We start from the raw sequence: 21703 nt of genomic DNA on the forward strand, positions 1-21703 counted from the left end.
GGCAGCGGCGGCGGCGGCGGCGGCGGCGGGAGCGGGAGAGCGAGATGGCCGGCCCGCAGCAGGCCCCGCACCTCCACCTGGCTGAGCTCACCGCCTCCCAGTTCCTCGATGTCTGGCGACACTTCGACACGGACGGTCAGTCCCGGGGTACCGGGGACCCGCCGCCACCGGCCAGCCCCAAACCCGGCGGGGAGGGCATCGGGCAGGGCACCGGGGCGGGAGGGGGGCGATGGAGAGCGGTCGGGCACCCCGCCGCGGGCAGCCCCGGGGGGGGCACGCTGAGCAGCTGCAGCCCGGGGAACGGGGGAGCCCCCGGGGCGGCGGGGAGCCCCCGGGGCGCAGCCCCGTCGAGTGGAGCTCCGGGCTGGTGGCGGCGATCGGCTCCCCCAGGAACCCACCGTCGGATGAGGATGGAAACCCCCAGCAGCGGACCCCGCCGGGAGCCCCCCGCCCGTGGAAAGTGTCCCGGGTCCCCTCCGCACGGACCCCCCTGGTGCCGGGTCCCCCGAGAGCTGGGGATCGCTCAGGGCTGGTGGCACCTCTGGGTGCTGCCCGAGGGGTCCTGTGCCCCGCCCCCCCGCCGGGTGTCCCCTCCCGGGAAACCCTTGCCCTTCGCCCACCACCAGCCCCCTCCATCCCCCCCTGTCTCCACGGGACCCCATGTCTGGCACAGAGGTCACTTGGAAGGGCAGAGGACAGCACAGCCACCAGCCTGGCCCCAGGGCCACTGCCTTGCCCTGGAGGTGGGGGGTGACAGCGGGGGGTGTCCCTTGCCTGCAGCACGGTGAGGAATGACCCCTCCATGGCTGGAGTGCTCGGTGCACCCCACCTGCTCCCCAGCCCTGCAAAATCTCCTCCCGGGGATGCTGTGCTGTGGCAGCAGCCCCCAGCAGGGATGTCACTCCCCCATGGAGCCACAGCTGGGCATGTTGCCCCTGGTCCTTGTCGCTGCCAGCCCCAAAAAGGGGGAGAAATGCAAAAAGCAGCATCGCTTTGGTGGGAAAATAGTTCATTTTGGTTGCGGTGGCGCAAGGAAGAGCAGCTGGGGGAAAGCTCTTGCCTTTCTTGGGTCTCCTGTCCCCGGGGGGAGGTTTGGGGACACCAAAACCCCTGTGGGAGCTGCATGACGCAGCATCCCCGGCTGTACTGCTGGAGCCAGAGCGCAGCCTGCGCTGGGTGCCCTCCCAGCTGCACCCTCGGGGCCCCCCCGCAGCCCTACAGCCCCAGGGACATGAGCACGGCTGTCCTGTCCCTGTCCCTGCTGGAGCTGGCACTGGTGGCACAGTGGCACCCCAGTGGGAGTGGGCAGCTCCTTGTGGGGGTGTCCTGGCTGCCTCCTGCTGCGCCTTTGGGTGTGCTCCATCACCTCTGAAACATCAAAGCAGGCATGGATCCAGCTTGGCCTGTGGCCCCCAGGCAGGGCAAGGCCATCAGGCTGTGGCACGGCCGGTGCCCAAGAGAGGAGGGACTTGGGTGTCCAGGGAGATGGTGGCCATGACAAGGATGATGCTCAGCAACGCTGGGTGGGGGCTGTGACAGCCCTGGCCGCTCCCCTCTGCCGATGGGCACAGGGTGATGGAGGGACCCTGGGTTCATCCCCCTGTGGACAGGGCTGTCTCACCAAAGCTCTTCCCTGCGCTTAAACCCCTCTGACGGGGCGTTCACCCGCTTCCCCTTGGGTGTCTTTGATGCCCTTGCCTTGCCAGCCACTGCTGTCCTGTGGCTCCGCGGCGCAGGGCGGCTCCAAGGTACAGCTGCACAGGCTGGCTGTGGCTCTCCGGAGGGGATTTTCCATGCCGCTCTGCACCCTGCTCCCCTGCAGACACACCTCAGACCTGGCCAAGCTGCTGCTTGGGGGAAACCAAGCTGCCGGCCATGGCTTGTCTTGTCATTATTCTTTTTCACGGCTCAAAACTCTTCCTGATGTGGTTTTTTTTTCCCCCCTAGCTGAATTCAAGGGAGCTTGGGGTGTTTCCTGTAAGAGCAAAGCCCATGAGAAAGGCATGGAAGGCCAAGTTCAGCAGCTCACACCAGCACCCCGACATCACCCCAGCCCCCTCTCCCCTCCTGGGAGGGATGCTGCTCATCCGTCAGGATGCAGCTGCCATAGAGGAAGGTGCCCTGGGACCTCCCCAGGCGCTTCCATCTGGGATGTGGGTGGGTTATTCCCAGCCACCACAATTGCAATGGGGAGAAGATGCTGTTGGGGGGCCTGCAGGTGATGGTGCTGAAGGCGGTGTAGGGAGGGGTTGCGGGGGGATGCCCCCAAGGAAGAGCCCTGGTTATCCCTCCATCAGGCACTCCAGAGGAAAGGGCAGCGTTGCCCAGCTGTGCCCAGATGTTGGTGGGAGGGAGGATTTCTGGCAGGGAGGTGACACCTTGCCTGGTAGCACGGCAGAGCCACAGCACCCCCAGCCGTGGCGTCACCCTGCTGCTTCGAGGCATGCCAGTCACCACCCGGACCCACCGCGGGCAGGTGCCGCGGGAGCGATGCACTGCTGGGGCCTGGCTGAGCTGTGCTGCCGCCAAGCATCCCGCGGGCAGCCAGGGCCGTGGGTACCCGGGTGCCACATCCCAGCACAGATCCCAGCAGCGAGGGGCAGCGGGTACATGCACAGGGACCTTTCTGAGCTCCCAGTCACCTGGGGTCCCGGCGCTGAGCTGAGCCCACCCCGGGGCTGAGGCTGTGCCAGGAGCTTTGCCTCTGCTCCACATTTGCCCTCACTGGCCCTCGCAATGCGTCAAGAGGAGACAGTCCTGGTCTGGGGGTGCTCAGAGGTTGAATTAAACCCCCCGGTTAAAGCATCAGATGCAGAAAATGCATCCCCAGGATGGGATGGGGACCAAGTCCCCTGTGCCCTACAAGTGGGTGCAGGGTACAAGTCCAGGGCTATGTCCCCCCAGGCTCCCTGCAAATTCAGGCACCACTGGGTTTGTGCAACACTCCGCGTCGGCTGGTGTTTCTTTGCTGCCACAGTCATCTCGGAGCCATGTCCCTGTGCAGAGGGGGACAGGCGCTATGTCCCCCAGGAGATCCCTCCCTTGCCTCCTGCCTTCTGACATCAGGGGGGTCATATTGTGTCTTTTTCCTTCCCTAGGGAATGGCTACATTGAAGGCAAAGAGCTGGAAAACTTCTTCCAGGAGCTGGAAAGCGCAAGGAAGGGGGCGGGTGTGGTAAGGGCCGCTCCTGGTTTTGCTCCTTCCTTCCCCCATTCCCTCCTGCCCCAAAGTTCAGTCTCACATCAGCCCCATCTCCTTTGGGAACGGCACTGACGGGTAGGGTCGGGGCATCTCCGGGAGGGAAGCTGGGGGAACACCAGTGCAGGGACCGAGGCAGATGCTCCCATCCCCTCTCTTTGCCAGCAGGACTCAAAGAATGACAACTTAGGTGACAAAATGAAGGAATTCATGCACAAGTATGACAAAAATGCAGATGGGAAAATCGAGATGGCAGAGGTGAGTGGTGCTAGACCTGCAGACCCCCGGGATGCTTGCAGTCCTCCCCCCAATGATGCTCATGTTCACCCCGATGATGCCCGTGTTCCCTGCAGCTAGCCCAGATCCTGCCCACGGAGGAGAATTTCCTGCTGTGTTTCCGCCAGCACGTAGGCTCCAGCTCGGAGTTCATGGAGGTGAGCAGGGCTGGCTGTGCTGGGGCTCCCCACGGGATTCATTCCCCGGTGCCTGGCTCCACCATGGAGAAACAACTGGGAGCTGGCATCGCCCACACCTCCCTGGTCTGCCCCAGACTCTTGGCTTTAACTCAGCAAGTGGTGCTGGTTTGGGGGTGAGTGGGAGTGTGGTGTGAGTTTTCCTAGTCCTCAGCCCCCCTTGGGCACCTCTTAGGGCAGCCGCGTGCCTTGTCCCAGTCTCCAGGTGAGGTGAGCTGTGGGATTTGGAGCCATTTCTGTAAATTCCCCCTCCGCGGTGGTTGGTCCTTAGTGCCCAAAGGATGTGCTGAAGCAGACAGCACTGCTCTGGGCCACCCCAAAAACCTTGTCATGCATGGGGTGAACCTGTCCGCATAACAGGAGAGAAATCGCTGATGGGGACCGACATGTGGCTGGGGGTGGAGGGGGATGTGCAGCATCCCGCGGTCGGGGAGAGCTTGTGCTTGGCAAGGACCCACCAGTGTGGAGGTGATGGCTGAAAGAGGAGCACCCCATGGCATGGTGGGGGGGTAAACAGGGACTATTGTTTAATTGGGGGATGCAATCAAATATTAAAGCCCGGCCTTGCATGCCAGAGTGAGGATAATAGCACCTGAGCTCATGGCATGGGGCTGAACACAAGCAGCCAGCCCCAAGGGAGAGCGTGTGGCACCGGTGAGGCCACCACGATTCAGGACCGGAGCCGTGAGGTGATCCCATCCCTGCCAGGGTGGTGAGGGATGCTCCGGGGGGGTTATGGGGCGCACACGTGTCAGCAGGGGGGGAAACACGGGACACAAGCCCACCCTAACGCTGGGCGGCTGCTCCGCAGGCTTGGCGCAGGTACGACACGGACCGAAGCGGCTACATCGAAGCCAACGAGCTCAAGGTGGGCTGTGGGCACGGGGTGGGCTGAGGTGGGCCCTGCTGGGGGGGCACCCCCGCTGGGGGGGCCAGGGTCAGCCAGCAATGTCCCCTCCTTCCAGGGCTTCTTGTCAGACCTGCTGAAGAAGGCAAACCGGCCCTACGATGAGCCCAAGCTGCAGGAGTACACACAGACCATCGTAAGTGGGACCTGGGGCTGGTGCCGGCACGGCAGGTTGCCCCCGCCCCGGGGTCTTGGCACCCCACGGCAAGTGGGAGGGAGGGAGGGGAGGAGGCGGTGGGTGACTGGGTGCTGCTTGTGTCCTGGCAGCTGCGGATGTTCGACTTGAACGGTGACGGAAAGCTGGGCCTCTCGGAGATGTCCCGGTAAGGTCATGGGCGGTGAGAAGGAGGTGCTGGGGAGGGAGAGGTGGCCTGAAACACTCAGACTCTTCCTGGACTCTGCTCCACCTTCCCAGAAAACGGTTTTTCTCTTTAATTTGCTCACATTTCTGAGCAAAAAGTCATTTTGGTTTAAAAATAGCGTCTTTTCCCAGCTGCTTCCTGCTCATCCCTGCCCTTCTTGTTTTTCAGACTTTTGCCTGTGCAAGAAAACTTCCTTCTGAAGTTTCAGGTAAAATAAAAATAATAATTAAATAACCCCCCAAAACGTTCCCATTCCCTGCTTGTGCCTCTGTGCCCCCCCCTCACGCCACAGTGTCGCTTGCTGCTGCCCAGGGGATGAAGCTGTCCTCGGAGGAGTTCAATGCCATCTTCGCCTTCTATGACAAGGTAGGGAGCCGCCTCCGTGGGAACTGCCCCAAACAAATATAACCTGGCCAAAAAAAAAAAGTCCAGACCCAGGCGTTTTGGGGAGGGTCAATTCCCCGCTCTGACCTGGGGTGCGAGCACTGGGTTTACCCCTGGCTGTGCTGGGTAAGGGTTTGGGGGTGCCCCCCACACCCATGCCCAGGGGGGCTCGTGTCCTTCCCCCGCTGATGTCCCACTCGTGCTATGCAGGACGGGAGCGGCTTCATTGACGAGAACGAGCTGGACGCGCTTTTGAAGGACCTGTATGAAAAAAATAAGAAAGTAAGTGGGGGCAGAGCCCAGGTGCCCCCCCCTGGACCCCCCCTGCCCCTCCTCCCCTCTCCCAGCAGCATCTTCCATCTGCTGCATCCACACTCCCCAGGGACATGGAGAGATGCTGGTCCAGGTGCCAAGCCCGTGTCCCTGTGGGAGCGGAGCTGGGGGGGGGGTCCCAGCCTGGGGGTGCTCCCCAGGGAGAAAGGGGGTGCCTAGCCCCACCCCCTCACCCCACCCCCACCTTGCAGGAGATGAACATCCAGCAGCTCACCAACTACAGGAAGAGCATCATGAACCTCTCCGATGGGGGCAAACTGTACCGCAAGGAGCTGGAGATCGTGCTCTGCAACGAGCCCCCCATGTAGGACCCCCCACGCCACCCCACACTCCTCCTCCCTGAAAACAAGCACAAGGGGGGAGCACCCACTACTGCCCCCCCGCCAGCGCTCCCCCAGCGCCCCTTGGATCTGCTGTAGGTCATTAAAATCCCACTTCGGAGGGGGAAAAGCCCTTATTTTATTTTTTACCCCACCCACCTGGCTGATTTAAGTTGGTGTTAGGTTGGGGTTTTTTTTGGGGGGGGAGCATTTTCATTTGATTGGTCTCTTTTTGAGTTGTTATTGTTTACCAAAGAATAGTTTACAAATAAATTCAAGTACTGCTAGACTGGAGCCCCTGTTTCCCCGTCCTGTTGGGGGGCCTGGCTGGGGGGAGAGCTGGAGCTTTTGGGAAGCCCCTATAGAATGGGGGGTGGGGGTGTCCCTGGGGAGCAGAGCACAGGCTTGGTGACCTCCAGGACAGCACACCTCCCAGTACCCCAGTATGGCCCAGTTCAGACCTGTATAGCCCAGTATGGTGCAGTATAGTCCTGAATGGCCAAGCACAGCCCTCCACCGCCCAGTATGGCCCAGTACAACCCTATACAGCCCAGTATGGTGCAGTGCAGTCCTGTACGTCTCAGTACAGTTCTATATGTCCCCATATGGCTCAGTGCAACCCAGTACAGCCCAGTAAGGCACAGAACAGTCTTGTATGGCCTCATACAGCCCACCACATCCTAGCTAAGTCCTTTGTATCCCAGTACAGCCCAGTGCAGCCCACGGCATCCTAGTTGAGCCCTCCATATCCCACTATAGCCCAGTACAGCCCAGTCCTGTATAGTCCAGTGCAGCCCAGTAGAGCGCAGTCCAGTCCCATATAGTCCAGTGCAGCCAAGTAGAGCACAGTCCAGTCCTGTATAGTCCAGTCTGGCCCAGTACAGCCTGGTGTGGCCCACTGCATCCCAGTCCAGTCCTCCACATCCCAGTGCAGCCCAGTATAGTCCAGTACAACCCAGTGCAGTCCAGTATAGTGCAGTACAGTCCTGTCCTGTATAGTCCAGTGCAGCCCAGCAGAGCACAGTCCAGTCCTGTATAGTCCAGTCTGGCCCAGTACAGCCCAGTGTGGCCCACGGCATCCTAGTCCAGTCCTCCTTATCCCAGTGCAGCCCAGTATGGTGCAGTACAGTCCTGTATGGCCTAGTATGGCTAGCCAGGTACAAGATGGCCCCGTACAGCCCGGTACAAACCCACCGCGTCCTGAGTCCCCCGTAGCACAGCCCAGCCCAGTACGGCCCCGCGCGTCCCACCGCGTCCCAGCCGAGCCCTCCGTGTCCCAGCGCGGCGCAGGACGGGGCGGGCGGCTGCAGCGGCCCTCCCCGTCCGCCAGGGGGCGGCGGCGGGCGCGGGGCGGCGCATGCGCGGGGCGGGGCGCGGGGCCGTGGTGTGAGGTGCCCGCCCGCCAGCCCGCTCGCCGCCGCCATGGCTCTGCTGCACACACGCCGGCTCCTCGCTGCCCCGCGTCTCGCCGCCCGCGCCAGGTGAGGGCTGAGGGGCGGCTCGGCCCCTCGGGGCTGCCCTTCTCTGCTGGCGGAGGGGCTTCGCCGCTGCCGAGTCGGGTGCCGGGCGGCGCTGCGAGCCGGGGGGCCGCGGGCCCTTCGCCGGGAGGAAGCGGGTCCCTCGGTGGCGCCCGTAGGGGCCGCGGGTGACGCGGCGCTGGGGAAGGGGGTTGCCGGGGGAACGGTGCGCGGATTGGCTGGGGAGCGCTGTGCGGCGGGGGTCGCGCGGTGCTTCTCCGCTCTCCCATTGGCTGCGGCCGGACCCGGCGCCCCCGGCCTGCCCTTGAGGGACCGCCGTGGAGGGCGCGTGGGCACGTGCGCCGCCGGTACCGTGCAGCCGGGCCGGCGTGCTCGGGGGTGTGCGGCGGGGCCCTGTGTGCCGTGCAGCCGGGCCGGAGTGCTGCTGGCGGTGCGCACCGTGCAGCGGCGCTGGCGGGACCATGTCCACCGTGCAGTGGGGCTGGCGGGACCCTGTGCACCGAGAAACGAGGGCATGGTGCTGCTGGCGGTGCGCACCGTGCAGCGTGGCCGGTAGGACCCTGTGCACGGTGCAGTGGAGCCGGGGTGCTGCTGGTGGCGTGCACCGTGCAGCAGGGCACGAAGGACTGCATATGCTGTGAAACGGGTCCGGGGTGCCTTGTGCAATGCGGCCGGGGGGACCAGTTGCCCTGCGAAACGGGGCAGGGGTCGTGCCGCCTGGCCTGCCCTGTGTAGCGGGGCCAGCAGGGCCCCCGGCGCCGTGCGGCCAGCCCTGCACCCTGGCACGGGGCCGCCGTGCCGGAGCCATGCGGGACCTTCAGGCCTGTGAAGCCCGGTGCCCCCGGAGTGGCTGCGAGGCCGGCAGCTCTGGGTCCGGCTGTCGGAGGCCAGCGCAGGGTGGGCCGCGGGGTGCAGGTGCAGCCCGGGCCCTGCGAAGCCCCCCCGACAGCTCCACGGAGGATGGCCGGGAGCCACGGCGGTGGGCTGGGAAGCGGAGCCGGGCGGGTACGGCCTCGCCGCCCTCCAGAGCCCTGCGACTCCCGGCCCACGCTGCCTTGGAAGCTTTAAGGAACGGCTCCCGGCCCTTGTCAGAACAGGAGAGCAGTGGGGTTTTTTATTTCCCCATTCCAGCAGATAAAGAAGACGTATTAGATATTGATTAACCGCGTTCTGTCCAGCACGGCCCTTCGCTGCCTTGAGACAAACGCTCCCGGTCCCCGCTGCTTCCGAGGCCGCCCCTCTGGCTCTTCTTGGGCAGGTTCAGACCAGCAGCTGCCAGGAACTCGTGCTTTGTGCCCTCGGCCTGTAGCAGGCCTGTGGTAGGTATGCCAGCCCACTGGCTTTGTTTTTCTCAAGCTTGTTACACAGCAAACCACAAATTACCAAACTGAATTGAGGTCACCTAAAAGAGACCATCCCCTTTGTAAGGAAAGAGCCTTCCTGCACAGCCCGGGCTGTTCCCATGAGTGGCTCCTTATCCCACCGCAGGGGTTGCCAAGCAGTGACTAGCAGTTTGTTTCCTTAATCTTAAGCAACTTCACGTGGTGCTGTTACCATTGCTCAGTGCCCAGAATGGTCTTTCTGAAATCAGCACAGAGCTAAAGAGATAAGAAATGGTTAAAATGTTGCCTTGACACACAAATGGTAATTAAGACGATAACAGCCTGCTGCTCTGATGTATCAGGAGACAGCTATTTTAAATGCTTTTCTTGGTGGGAAGCTTACTGCTGCTGACTGGGGCAGTTAAGGTTTAGGCTTGAAAGGATGGTGGTAGCCAGCAGCCTGCTGGCATTGTTCTTATGCAAATATTTGCTTTAGCTGTGGTATCCGGACAGCAGCGCCTTTGGCCCCTCCGCTCTGCTCTGGCTTGCAGAACTGCCGCAGGGGCTTTGGCAGAGGTTTTGAAATCCAGTATTTTATGTGGCTCTGCCTCAGGGAACATGGACTGGTCTCTTCACAATGGAAACCTTCATTGGACTTGTAAATGGCTTGCTTGCCTAGAGGAAAACCTGCTTTTTGGGCTTGGCTTGGCTTGAGTCCGTAAGCATGCTCCTAGGTCTCTGCAGCTCAGGCCACAAGTTCCACATACGTTTTTGAAAGGTGTTGCTGATTTACACGGTTCCAGGTGCATTTTCCTGCCCTCTGTCCCGTCTGTCACACTGCACTTGCAGCTGTGTGTTAAATGGGCTCGGGAGACCAGCCTAGCTGAAGAGGACGGAAACTACTTGAATATGGGCTCTGATCAGCATCTAAACTCTGACTCGGGCCACCTGTGTTCAGGTCATATAGCCGGAGAATGTGCTTGCTTTGGCTTACGTCAGGTATCCCTCAGGTAGTTCAACACCAGCTTAAACTTGCCTTCATCTAGTTTTCCACACTGAAATGCCTCCAGCCTGGCAGAGTTGATGTGCAGTTTATAACTTTGCCCTTTATTCAAGAGCAATGCTCTTGTTAATTGCTCAAAATAAAATATAATGCAGTGCAGAGATGACAACATTATGGTAACGTAGGGGTAGTGGTGTGTTGGGACATGTGGCCTCAGATCTCTAGTAGATCTCTTTTCCCAAATCCCTGTCTAGAAAGCTTTGCCTCTTTGATTTCTTGGGCATCCTGATGTGAACTCAGCCTGGCCTTTTTTCTCCTGTCTCCCTGCAAGCTCACCTCCCTGGAAATGACAGAGGAGTCTTCCTTTGGCCTTCACCTGAAAACCTCCAGGCTGAGAACAGGAAAATCAGTCCTAAACCTACCCTTCGCTGCTTTAAGCCGATAGAAAGACCAGCTCAGAACAAACGTGCTTAACTCTCCGGAGTGCTACAGCTTAGGTAAACGCCTGCAGGATCAGCATTAATTGCAGCAGCGTAGTATGTTAGAGCCCAGTGACCTGCTTAAGTGTCTGCAGGATTGGGCCCTAAATACCCCAAACAGTAAGCTGCTTGGTGAAAAGCCCGGCAGAAGGAAGGTGCTGTCACCGTCCCTGAAGCAGCAGCTCCTTAGAATTAGATGGCTGGGCGTCCGTAGCCCTCGATACCAAAATAATCCTGGACCAGGTGAGCTGTGGAGGGACCTGCGGACGCTCCTGTGCAGAGTGTGTTTCTCTATTCCCCTGCCTCTCTGTTGCTGGGAAGGCGTTGGGAGAGGTTTTCCAAAGCAGCGCTGTGTGCTGCCTGAACCTGCGGTGGGTTTGTGCCCTGACAGCCCCTCGGTGTGTCCTGCTCAGGCTGGCTGCACCGGTCACTCCATCCCTGCCAGCTGCAGCCAGGATCCCTCTGTGGAGGGCAGGTCTTGCTGGCATCACTGACTCATCTGTTTTTCTAAGTTGATCCTGTACTTAACTGGAGAGGTAATTAAGACTTGTTAGTGGTCCAGAAAATGCTAAACACATCTTCCAATTTTAAACTAGCCCAGTTGGCTCTATCTCGTATGTGTTTGCTGCACTTTTTTCCACAGAGCCTGCCAGGAGGAGAAATGGAGGCTTTTTATTTGGAAAAGCTGTACTGATGGGAAGAGTAAAGTCTGAAGAGGGCAAACAATGTTTGGGGTTCCAGGAGATGCAATCTTCATACAGGTGATAGTGCAAAGGATGTATCGAATAAACTTGGGTCTAAATGGACCCAAAACAGGGAGAGAGCGGAGGGGGAAGATGATTTTGTGAGTTCTGCTGATCACGTTAAGCGTTAGAGCTTCCTTAACCCTCCTGGCCCTCGTACCTCACAGCTGAAGGCAGCTGTCACCACACTGAGTGCTCTGCAGGGGTTCTGGCTGGCTTTTGGGGTGGCTCCAGGCTGCTTGCATTGCCTGGGGCAGGATCCAGCCCCAGGGTGGCATTTCCAAATTAGAAAAGGTTGTTATCTTCAGGTAAGGTTGCCCTCCCTGGGCTGCAAAGCTTGTAAAGCTGATACGTGGCAGCCATCTCACTGTGTGCTTCTCCTTTAGCAATTGAGACTGACTCCTGCCCTGGAGGAAACAAGCCCTGTGCTGCATGCTTTGTCCCACACCCAGCTAGGGGATCTGGGTGGGCGCTTGCGTGATGCTGTGAGTCAGGATGCTCAGAGCTGCTTGGAGTCCTTGTCTTCAGTAATCCTGCCTTCGGGAGGGGGCTGTTACAGCCGTAGCCCTCTGCCGGGCACGTTGGCACGTTAAAAACCACCACACTGCTTCGCTTGCGCTAAAGGAGACCTTATTGCTCTCTGCAACTACCAGAAGGGAGGTTGTAGCGAGGTGGCGGTTGGTCTCTTCTCCCAAGTAACAAGCAGTAGGACAGGAGGAAACGGCCTTAGGTTGCACCAGGGGAGGTTTAGATTGGATATTAGGAAAAATTTTGTCACCGAAAGGGTGGTCAAGCATTGGGACAGGCAAGTGGTTGAGTCACTGTCCCCGGAGGTTTTTAAAAGACGTGTAGATGCGGTGCTTAGAAATGTGGTTTAGTGTTGGACTTGGCAGTGCTGGGTTAACAGTTGGACTTGATGATCTTAAAGGTCTTTTCCAACCTAAACCATTCAATGATTCCATGATCTGCAGAACTGCAAAGCCTGGACGTGGGACTGGGCAGAGGCTGTGGCCAGAGAGAGTAATGTGTTTCTTTTTATAGTATGGTCTTGTCTGCCCTTGACATTAAGAGAGCCTCTATGTCTTCAGGGTGTCCTGCCAACAGGGCAGAGGCAGGTGGCTTGAGGGAATGGGGCACACAGCTCCTTCTGACAGAGGGAGGTTTTGTGCTTGACAGCAAGGGAAGGAACCTTTGCATCAAGAGCTTGTCACTTGTCACACTGGGAAGAAAACATCCTCTGCAATTTCCAGGAAAACAGCATTTGGCTACAACATTGCTTTTCGAGTGAGGCAGAGTTTGTAGGCTAGGGAAGGGAAATACCTTTGTGAGGTCAGCCAGCGTTGTGGGAAAAGCGGGTCAGTTTTCATGCAGAAGAGCCCTTCCAGGAATTTGGAAGAGGTTCTGTGTTCATGCTTTGTGCAGTTGTCTGGGTCTGGCCAAGGTTCCCGGGAGGGGGCTCACCTACACCCTCTTGCCTGTAGGCTGTGGAGGGACAGCACTGGCCCAGAGCATAAGGTGGCTTCTGTTCCAAGGGGCCTTTACTATCAGCACAACAGGCAAACCATTTCCATATGTTAATGGCTTACTTGGAGGGAGTTGGTTGTTTTCAGCCACAGTGAACTGATGCCCTTTGCCCGTTCTGTAATGTACGATGCAGTGTCAGATCATGGAGCGTAAAGGAGTTGTGTCCTTTTTCCCCTGGATAATTCTGTTAGTGCTGCTTGTACCTTTTCCAGTGGTTGAAAGACAGGATTTCCCTTGCGGTTTTCTCTCCAGCCATGTTGGTTCACGTCTCTGCGCAGTTTTCAAACCTAATGTTTAGCTTCTTTTTTTTTCCCCCCTTCAGCTCATGGTGGTCCCACGTGGAGATGGGTCCCCCCGACCCCATCCTGGGGGTGACAGAAGCTTTCAAGCGCGACACCAACTCCAAGAAGATGAACCTGGGTGTGGGAGCATACCGAGATGACAACGGGAAGCCATACGTCCTGAACTGTGTTCGCAAGGTGAGCCTGGTGCTGGCTGCTGGGCAGGGCTGGACCCAGGTGTTGGGCACCCTGGGGTGTCAGGGAGGGGAAGGCCTCTAAGCAAGGTTTCCTCTTGGTCTTTAGAATAAGCTTTGTCTCTAATGAAGCACAACTGTATTCCGGATGTCTCTCTTGGCAGTACTAATGCTTTTGAGACACAACAGAACTGTTAAGTAGTAGGGGGTAACATGAGGAATGCGTGTCCTGTTCCCATCCAGGTAAATTTAATTTGTTGCTGACTTTCACAAGCTCTCCAAGCCAGCTGTCCTCTGAACTTCAAGGTGTTTCTTGAATAGGCTGGTGTTCCCTGGGCCAGCCCACATGGGAGGAAAGAGCTGACATTGTCCCCTTAATGGATTAGTCTTAGAAATTCTGCTAAGCCATTGTTACCAGTTTCTCCATAAGCCAGTCTAAAACTCCAGTCCAAGGAGCTGGATGTGGACACTGCCCTTGAGGGGATTACGGAGCCCTCCAGGGCTGTAAGGGTAGAAATAGGCTGTTAAATAGCTGCCAGCTGACACACATTGACTGGCTAGTCTCCTTGGCGCAGGGAGGACACATTGTCCATGTTTCTCATCAGTGTGGGGTTTAAAACCATCTCTTGCCCTCGCTTTCCCTGTGTTAGCACGGATCACAACCGGGGAGCCTGGGTAGCGTTGCAGGAAGTTTCCTGGTGGTATGTGAATGCTGCCAGGGTCTGTCCCACTGCTCCGGGAGCATGGATAGGGTTCCCAGAGGGATCCGTGTGTCTCCTTTGCCGTATTTTTCCTGACCATGGCTCCTTGTCTGCTGTTCTTGCTTCCACTCTCTGATCCAGTGTTAGGTAACGACTTGGACTGATTTCTGATGGTGGGTCTGTTCAAAAGTAAGAGAATACCAAAACTGGGGGGTGCTGTGTTTAAGGGTTGGGTGAGCTAGCTTTCAGACAGGCTGCTTTCAAAATCACCTGGGGCTTCTGGATTTTATTTTAATCTTTTTTTTAACCTGCTCCGCCTAGTTCAGTAACGCTCCCAGCATGATGAGGGCTTGCAAAGGGCTCGCTAGCCCACCTGGTTTTGGGATGTCTCCCATGTAGGGACAGTCTCTGCCTTTCAGTGACAGTCAGGTCTCGTCTTCCTGCAGGGCAGTGCCCACTTGGGCAAAGAAACATCTGTTCTTGTGCAGCGACACTGACTTGTAATGGGCTGGAGCAGTGCTTTCCTTTGGCACCAGTTCCCTGGCTCTGCTATATCGATGCTGGCACCCGCTGTGGGCTCTGGTGGCCGCTGGGATTTCATCTGAAACGTTCACTGCTGCCCCTTGCTTGGAATGAGCACCGAGCTCTGGAGGGAAACTCCTGTAAACCAGCCTTTGTCCCTTTTGAGTGAGCAAACACAAAGTGGCCTTGAGCTGTCCACCATCCTCCCCATGGTGATGCCTGCCTTGCTGAACGTGTGGTCTCCTTCCCAGGCGGAGGCCATGATAGCATCCAAGAAGATGGACAAGGAGTACTTGCCCATTGCGGGGCTAGCGGATTTCACCCGGGCGTCTGCAGAACTGGCTCTGGGTGAAAACAGCGAGGCTTTCAAGAGCGGTCGGGTAAGGAGCAGGCTGGGAAGCGGGGGGTGGGCAGTGCCATCTGACGCACGGTTGGTACGTGGGTGCCCAGCAAAAGTGGAAGAACTGGCAGAAGTACTTGTGCCTCTTGAGTTGTGGGCTAGCTGGGCCCAAGGATAACTGCTTCCCTCTGAGGGCTGGGGTGAAACAGCCCTTTCCAAGGAGGGGATCTGACCTTGCCGGGGTCGCACTCGCTGCCCTGCAGAGCTGGAGTTGCTGACCCATGCAGTCCCCTCCAGCCCCATGCTCCTGTTCTGGTGTGCTTGTGCCAATGCTGATGCAGTGACTTAGCTTTCCCTGTATCATACCATGGCTGCTCAGACTCATGTTTTTGTTTCTTCCCTTGCAGTATGTCACTGTGCAGGGTATTTCTGGAACTGGATCTCTGCGAATTGGAGCCAACTTTTTGGTGAGCCTTTGGCTGGTGGAGGAAGGAAAGGACATATTTTGACCAGAGATGAGTATTTGGGGTTTTCAGAGTGCTTGAATCTGTTTAACCTGTTCGAATACTCTCTTTCTCTTGATCAGCAACGGTTCTTCAAGTCTAGCCGTGATGTGTATCTACCCAAACCATCCTGGGGCAATCATACACCCATTTTCCGTGATGCTGGCCTGCAGCTTCAGGCTTACCGCTACTATGACCCCAAGACATGCAGCCTTGACTTCTCTGGAGCCATGGATGACATTTCTGTGAGTTGCCTGCCATGAAAATGCCTGGAAGCAGGAAGGTGATGCGGGGACATGAGTGACCTTCTTGCTTTAGCCTAAATATGATGCCTTAAGGCACCAAATCAAGGCTAGAAGCCTTGCAGAGCTTATCTAAGCTGTGAGGGCAGGAGTCTCATCTCAGCTTCTGAGGAGAGTGCGCAGATGTTACTAATAACGCTTCCTCTGTAACATCTTCCTTAGAAAATTCCAGAGAAGAGCATCATCCTCTTGCATGCTTGTGCTCACAACCCCACCGGGGTGGATCCCCGCCAGGAACAATGGAAGGAGCTGGCAGCTACAGTGAAGGTGAGCAGCAGAGTGTTGCAGGGGTACAGCGCTGTTCCTGAGAAAACCTCGTCTCTGGGCTTTCATGGGTGGCATCTGGCCTTCACTGCGCTAAAGGTTACTCCCTTCCCTGAAGCCTGGATGGGTGTCGTAGTCCTGTACTGAAGATGGGAGCCAGACAAATGCACCCCTAAAGCTTCTAGCTGACCATCAGACTTTCTCCTGGCACCTTCCCAGGAAGCTGGGGTAGGGAGACCTGAAAGGAAGGAGCAGCAGGGTTGAAAGAATGAGCTGTGATAGCTGGAAGGGGGGGCTCCCAGTGCTGGTGTATAAAAAATGCTAGATGATCTTTCACGTGCCTGGTGTCTCCTCACAAGCTTCAGCTGGAAACGGACAGGGGCAGTTCTACCTTCATCCTTCTCCTCTTCCTCCTCCCTGCTGCTCCCCCACAAGCTGTAGGTAGTTAAATTTGGCTTGGGGATGCCTGGCTTTAATAGCTTCCTGAGAGCTGGTCGATAGCAGAGAAGCTTCTGGGGCCTGCTGATGGCTGTGGGCCTCCTGACCTGGGCAGTGCAGCTGGATTGTCTGCCTGGAGGTGTTGGAAGGGCTGGTGCCTGCCTAGAGAGTTCCCAGGTGGTTTTCCTGAAAACTGAAGACAGAGGAGAGGCTAAAATAGAAGAATTTATTACTGCTGAATCCAACTCTGCCTCCTGGGCCAGACTGCACATCCCATAAATATATGGGGAGGGTCTTTACCTGCTGTTTTGATGTGTGGAGGGTAGCTGTGGTTTCTGAGCTGCCTTTCCATGGCTCTACTTCTGGAGGAGAACAGTTGCAATTGAGCAGGCTGCTGCCTGCATGGCTCTTTTCAGCCTGCTGCCCTGCTCCCTGGAGGGGTGCGCAGCTCCTGTGACACTCTTCCCCTCTTTGCTGGCAGAAACGAAATCTCCTCGTGTACTTTGACATGGCCTACCAGGGCTTTGCCAGCGGGGACATCAACCGGGATGCCTGGGCTGTGCGGTATTTCATCGACCAGGGTATCAACGTTGTCTTGTCGCAGTCCTATGCCAAGAACATGGGGCTGTACGGTGAGTAGGCGGGTGATGTGGAAATGGTTTCGTCCAGGCTGCTGGAGGGACTCTGCTGCCTCTGGGGTTTAGCAGCCCGTGTCTTTCTGCTGCCTGCGGTACTGCCTGGGGGGCAGGAGATAACCCACTGGGGGCTGGTGGAGACCCTTCTGGGGAACAGGGCTCCACTAAAGCTACGTGGCATTTGGATAAGTCCTGCCCTAGCCCGAGGGCAGAGGCTGAGACCTGATTGCCCCTCTTTCAGGAGAGCGTGCGGGCGCCTTCACGGTGATCTGCAGTGATGCAGAGGAAGCCAAGAGGGTCGAGTCACAGCTGAAGATCCTCATCCGCCCCATGTACTCCAACCCACCCCTGAACGGAGCCCGCATTGCCTCTATCATCCTGAACACCCCTGACCTGCGGAAGGAGTGGTAAGGGGGAACTCCCAATGCTCATGACGATGAGGTGTGAGGTGTCTTTGTGGCAGCCCTGTGCTGTGCTTGCTGCCTGCTGCTGTCACGGGCAGCTCTTAGCTTCAGGAGTACAGTCAGAACTGTGTGCCACCCCTTTCCTCTGGAGAAATCCCTGCTCGTGTCTTGGTATCAGCTGGTATCAGCCCAGGCTGACACAGGTGGGTATCGCTTGTGTTACCAAGGCAGAAAATGCTGTAAAGGAGGGGATAAAGCTCCCCTAGGACTGAAGGCTGCTGAAGCTGCCTGTCCAACGAATGGGAATGATTGACTGAGGCGTTGTATCCTTGTAGTATGTCTCACACGGGGTAAGTGTAAGCCCCCTGAGAATAAGAGCCAGGAATGTAACCCTTGTGCCCTAAGCCTGCTTCCTGGCATCAGCCTGTGCTGTTCTCCCAGCCCCTCGGTGTCGAGTCCCTGCCGGCAGCTGGCCTGGCAGAACAAAGGCTGGCAGTGTGCTGTGGCCTCGCCGGGAGCTGTGCTCCTTTGGCAAGCTGATGCTTGTGCCTGAGCCAGGGCCCAGCAGAGATGTCTCCTAGTTGTGCTGCCTTAGAGCAGGGGATGTCTGCCTGCACTGGGAGGTACCCCTGCGCTCTTTGTTTATCTGCAGATTTATTTTATCTAGGTTTAGGCAGTGCTGCCATGAGGCCTCCTACTGACCTTTGGCTTTCAGAAATGAGAGATGCCTATGCTCTGGTAGTGGCGTCCAACAGCTATGGAATAAGTAGGTAGCAGTCAACTTCAGGTACCAGGAGAAAAAAAGCAGGTCCCCAGCTGGAGCTACAGATTCATGCTCCCTGGTTTGTGCTCATCTGCATCCCTGAATGAGGCCCTTCCAGCCTGAGAGAATTGATTCCTGGTAGTTGCAGGGGGCAGCAGTGTCAGTGCATCCCAGCCCTGCTCTGAGCGGTTCCTGTGTTGGCTTTTCAGGCTTGTGGAGGTGAAGGGCATGGCCGACCGGATCATAAGCATGCGGACTCAGCTGGTGTCCAACCTCAAGAAAGAGGGATCCTCCCACAGCTGGCAGCACATCACTGATCAGATCGGCATGTTCTGCTTCACAGGGCTGAAACCAGAGCAGGTAAACACAGTTCCTCCAGTCTCAAGGTGTTGATTGTGGTCCCTGTCAATAATATCTTGACTGCAGGTGCCAAAATGAGCCTTTATAAGCAGTTGTTCCTCCAGGAGGAGCATCCTCCACGCCCTCAGTGCTGGAGCATCCTGGAGACCCAGGTCTTGCTCTGTTCCCTGCTGTGCTTGTGGAGGTTGAAAGCAAATGTAGCTTGCTAATCTGTCAAAGGAAGCAGTCATTTGGTGCTGCTCTGAGGTGACCTTAAAGGTCAGCTCAAGTGAGGTGACTCTTAGCTGAACACCTGCAGTGTTTGTGTGTTGCCTGAGAGCTGAGCAGTGTCTCTCTTGGCTCCTAGGGTGCACTGCTGGCTCTGCGGGTAGTGGGATGCTGTGTCTGCTGGCACCCAGTTTGCTTTCAGTTCTGAAAAGTTGGGCAAATTTGCACTCTGCTAACAGTGTAGAGGTTGGCCTGTTGTTTAAACTCTGCTCCTTCACCACAGGTGGAGCGGCTGACCAAGGAGTTCTCCATCTATATGACAAAGGATGGACGAATCTCTGTGGCGGGAGTTACATCTGGCAATGTGGGTTACCTGGCTCATGCCATCCATCAGGTCACAAAGTAAAGACAAAGGTGTGCTCTGGAGCTGGTGGCTTTCCCTTCCTCACCAGTCAAAGATGGGGAAGGAAAGGAAACAAGCAGAATACGTTCAACCACAGCACTTGACGCCGCTGCTGAATGTATCTTGTAGATGAGTTATTGTAGAAGCCTAGTCAAATCTGCCCTGCGCTGCGGAGCAGGGCATCATTGCTGGCTCCTGCTCGTCAAGCCATTCTCCCCTGCTGTCCATCCTTCATCCGTCAGCCCCAGCACCCATCTGTGCTGGAGGAATCAAATGCTTAGCACTGCCATCCTACCGGCGTAGGCACCAAAGGCTTCCCCACACTCATTCCTCCATGAGAGGGCTTTGGGAGGCTGTTGGCCACTGGCCCAAGCAGCAGCAGGTGAAGAGCTGGGTGGGCCAAGGGGGAGGCTACTCAGGTGCACTCCTCTGACCTTGTCAGCTGGTCCTTGCTTCCAGCAGGCTCCATCCTCCTAGCCTGGGGCTAGGCAGTGCCAAGCTGCCCTCTGGCAGCCAGCTCTGAGGACTTATCACTGCTAAGAAAATCTGCTCCATTGTTGGCTTCGCTCTTTCCATCTGGGAATCTCCTTTCAGGTGTAGTTCACAGTGGCATTGCTGTGTGGGGCAGACCAGCGTCCCTCCTCTAAACCTGCCTGGTTCTGACTTCACTCCTGTATCCTGAGGTGAAGCAATTTCTCACTCCCCCCCAATAAGAATGTTCTCTGAAAGCTGCTCTCTGTTGGTCTGTGCCTCTCCCCATTCCTGTCACAAGCCCAGCAGCTTGGCCCTGTTCCCCCCCCCAGCACCCTCCTTGCACGGGAGAGGCTTTGTGTGTCCCAAAGCCATGAGCCGAGTGGTGGGCCCTGCTGTGTCCCCTCTCAGTGGGGGTGTGCAGGGTCTCCCTTTCATCTGCTCTATGCAGCCAAATTTCTGGTGCTGCCAGAAAGCAGGAGGGAAAGATCCTGAAGGCGGTCTGAGAACTGGCAACTTGAGAGACATTCTGTCCTCCTAAACTGGGTGTCCTTGAGGCCCTGTGACTCACCGGACTATGGTTTTTAATCCAAATAAACTGGTGCATGGCTGTGTCAAGCTGGGAACTTCATCCTGTCCCTTGTGCGGGTGGATCCAGTCCCTTCTGTGCACCGAATGTTCCCTCTGGGGGATGTTCCGGCACAGGGCATCATGTATGGCCAGCACAACCCTGATCCGAGAACCTGCGTGGGGAGGGGGCAGCTCCCACCTGTGTGTCCCGAGGGCGGCGGGGTGTGCGGGCTGAGGCAGCCCGTGGCAGGGACCTGAGATGTGGGTGTCGCTGGGGGTGGGCGAGTTCCCCCAAGGGTCCTTTGTCCGTCCCCCCCTTCCCCCAGCTCGGCCACTGCGGCACGGCGGAGCATCCCAGTGGCGCAGCCCAGGGCCCTTCCTCGGGCGGGGCGGGGGGCGCGGTCGATCACCCGTGGGGCTGCACGAGCCTCCTCCATCCTTCCCCGCCGGTCCCCGTGGCAGCCGTAGTGGGGCGTTTGGCGGAGCAGCCGTGTGTCCCTCCGGGCCCGCAGGCTGCGGGGGCTGACGCTGCTCCCGGCGGCCGGTTCGCACTTGCCCGAGGGTGCCGGCCCGGCCCCGCGCCCGCCGCCGCCGCCTGCTCCCGTTTGCGCAATAAAGCGCTTTCGCCCGGCTGCCGGTGCTGCCCCGCGGCGCCGGGCGCTGTCCCGCGGTGCCCCCCGGGCCCCGCACGGCTCGAGAGCCGCCCCCCTTCCCCTGGCGTCAGCCCCCTCTGGGTTACAGTGACAGCCGAGCCCGGGGGCTGCCTGCCCGCTCTCCCCGCGGGTGGCGGCGGGCTGGGCTGTCCCGGGGCGGACGCGCTCTCCCGGGGGCGGGGCGGGCCGGGGGCGGACTACAAGCCCCGGCGTGCAGCGGGCGGCGCGGTGCGGGGCTGCGCCGCTGCGGAGCGCGGCTGGGGCCGCGGCTGGGGCCGAGCGGGCTCCCACCGCCCGGTGAGCGGGGCGGGGGGCACCGGGGCGGGGGGGGGGGGCACAACGACCCGCTGGGGCCGTGTTGTGTCGCCGAGGGCACCCACCGCCATGGCGGGGTGGCTGCCACGCTCTGCGGGCCTCGGTGGGGCGGGCGTGGGGTGCCGCCGGGGACCACGCGGGGCCGGAGGGCTGGGGGGCCGCGGGGGGCTGGGGAACGTCTGCGCTCAGGGTGGCCGGTTGTCACCAGCACGGGGGCTTTGCGTGGGGTGAAGGCACGGCCTGGGGAGCTGGGGCCTGGCCCCCCGGCGCCCCTACACCCGGGGAGTGGGCTGCCCCCTCCCCCGCGCAGGCCCGCAGGGTTTATCCCATCCCGCAGAAACCTTTGGAGGGGATTCACGGCAGGAGCGTGGGGTGTAAAAGGCCGAGAAGCGAAGGGGGGCTGGCCAGGAGTAGCCTCTGCAGACACCGCTTAGCAGAAAAAGAGGTTTCCCTTGGAAAGAGGAGGTTTCCCTTTAGTGTGCAGGTCCCTGCCAGGCTGTGAGGGTTGATCTCCTTCAGATCAGAGGCACTGGGCTGTCCAGCCTGCAAGGGCTGCAGGGCTGGAAACATCAGGTCCTCAAAGTCCAAAAGCTTCTGAGACATCTGGTGCTGGTGGTCACCCTGTGGGTGTACTGGAAAGGGCCAGTCCTGCTTTTCCCAGTGACACGGTGTTCCTGCTGCGTGCCTGGGGTCATTCTGCTGAGCCCAGCCTTGACCTTTACTGGAGCACTGGGCTCAGCGGTGTTTGCAGAGTTTGCAGGATTTAGGGCTGCAGATCAGGAAGCGAGGCCTGACGCTGGGGCTCGTGCCCACAGAAAGGCGAGTCCTGCCGTGAGGCCGCCGCTCCCCA

At 58.5% G+C, this 21703-nt stretch overlaps 2 protein-coding genes across 4 annotated transcripts; both read left to right on the forward strand.

The window, feature by feature from the left end:
- CALB2 (calbindin 2) lies at window positions 1-6272 on the forward strand. Of its 2 annotated transcripts, none has more exons than XM_037408911.1 (11): window positions 1-135; window positions 3099-3175; window positions 3365-3457; window positions 3553-3633; window positions 4484-4540; window positions 4638-4715; window positions 4847-4902; window positions 5110-5149; window positions 5254-5307; window positions 5536-5607; window positions 5850-6272. In XM_037408911.1, exons 1-11 carry the CDS (start codon window positions 45-47, stop codon window positions 5964-5966), a joined length of 816 nt encoding a protein of 271 aa, XP_037264808.1. In that variant the 5' UTR covers window positions 1-44; the 3' UTR covers window positions 5967-6272. The 2 variants fall into 2 exon arrangements, with proteins under 2 accessions (XP_037264808.1, XP_037264809.1); XM_037408912.1 differs by having other exon boundaries at window positions 3368-3457.
- Window positions 6273-7327: 1055 nt separating this feature from the next.
- GOT2 (glutamic-oxaloacetic transaminase 2) lies at window positions 7328-19946 on the forward strand. Of its 2 annotated transcripts, none has more exons than XM_037408913.1 (10): window positions 7328-7459; window positions 12850-13006; window positions 14477-14605; window positions 14973-15032; window positions 15152-15313; window positions 15533-15637; window positions 16554-16704; window positions 16949-17114; window positions 18084-18234; window positions 18725-19946. In XM_037408913.1, the coding sequence occupies exons 1-10, from the start codon at window positions 7401-7403 to the stop codon at window positions 18845-18847; spliced, it is 1263 nt and encodes a 420-aa protein (XP_037264810.1). In that variant the 5' UTR covers window positions 7328-7400; the 3' UTR covers window positions 18848-19946. The 2 variants fall into 2 exon arrangements, with proteins under 2 accessions (XP_037264810.1, XP_037264811.1); XM_037408914.1 differs by lacking the exon at window positions 7328-7459 and adding an exon at window positions 10254-10278.
- Window positions 19947-21703: the final 1757 nt, after the last annotated feature.

Source organism: Falco rusticolus, chromosome 15 (assembly GCF_015220075.1).
Source record: "Falco rusticolus isolate bFalRus1 chromosome 15, bFalRus1.pri, whole genome shotgun sequence".
NCBI classification, from domain to species: Eukaryota; Metazoa; Chordata; class Aves; order Falconiformes; family Falconidae; genus Falco; species Falco rusticolus.

Excerpts from the sequence above, each read along its gene's own strand:
- CALB2 (XM_037408911.1), top strand. The coding sequence starts at position 45 with ATGGCCGGCCCGCAGCAGGCCCCGCACCTCCACCTGGCTGAGCTCACC. Across the intron at positions 3,176-3,364 it reads CAAGGAAGGGGGCGGGTGTG|CAGGACTCAAAGAATGACAA; the intron begins GTAAGGGCCGCT and ends TCTCTTTGCCAG. Across the intron at positions 4,716-4,846 it reads AGGAGTACACACAGACCATC|CTGCGGATGTTCGACTTGAA; the intron begins GTAAGTGGGACC and ends GTGTCCTGGCAG.
- GOT2 (XM_037408913.1), top strand. The coding sequence starts at position 7,401 with ATGGCTCTGCTGCACACACGCCGGCTCCTCGCTGCCCCGCGTCTCGCC. Across the intron at positions 15,033-15,151 it reads GAATTGGAGCCAACTTTTTG|CAACGGTTCTTCAAGTCTAG; the intron begins GTGAGCCTTTGG and ends TCTCTTGATCAG. Across the intron at positions 18,235-18,724 it reads CAGGGCTGAAACCAGAGCAG|GTGGAGCGGCTGACCAAGGA; the intron begins GTAAACACAGTT and ends CCTTCACCACAG.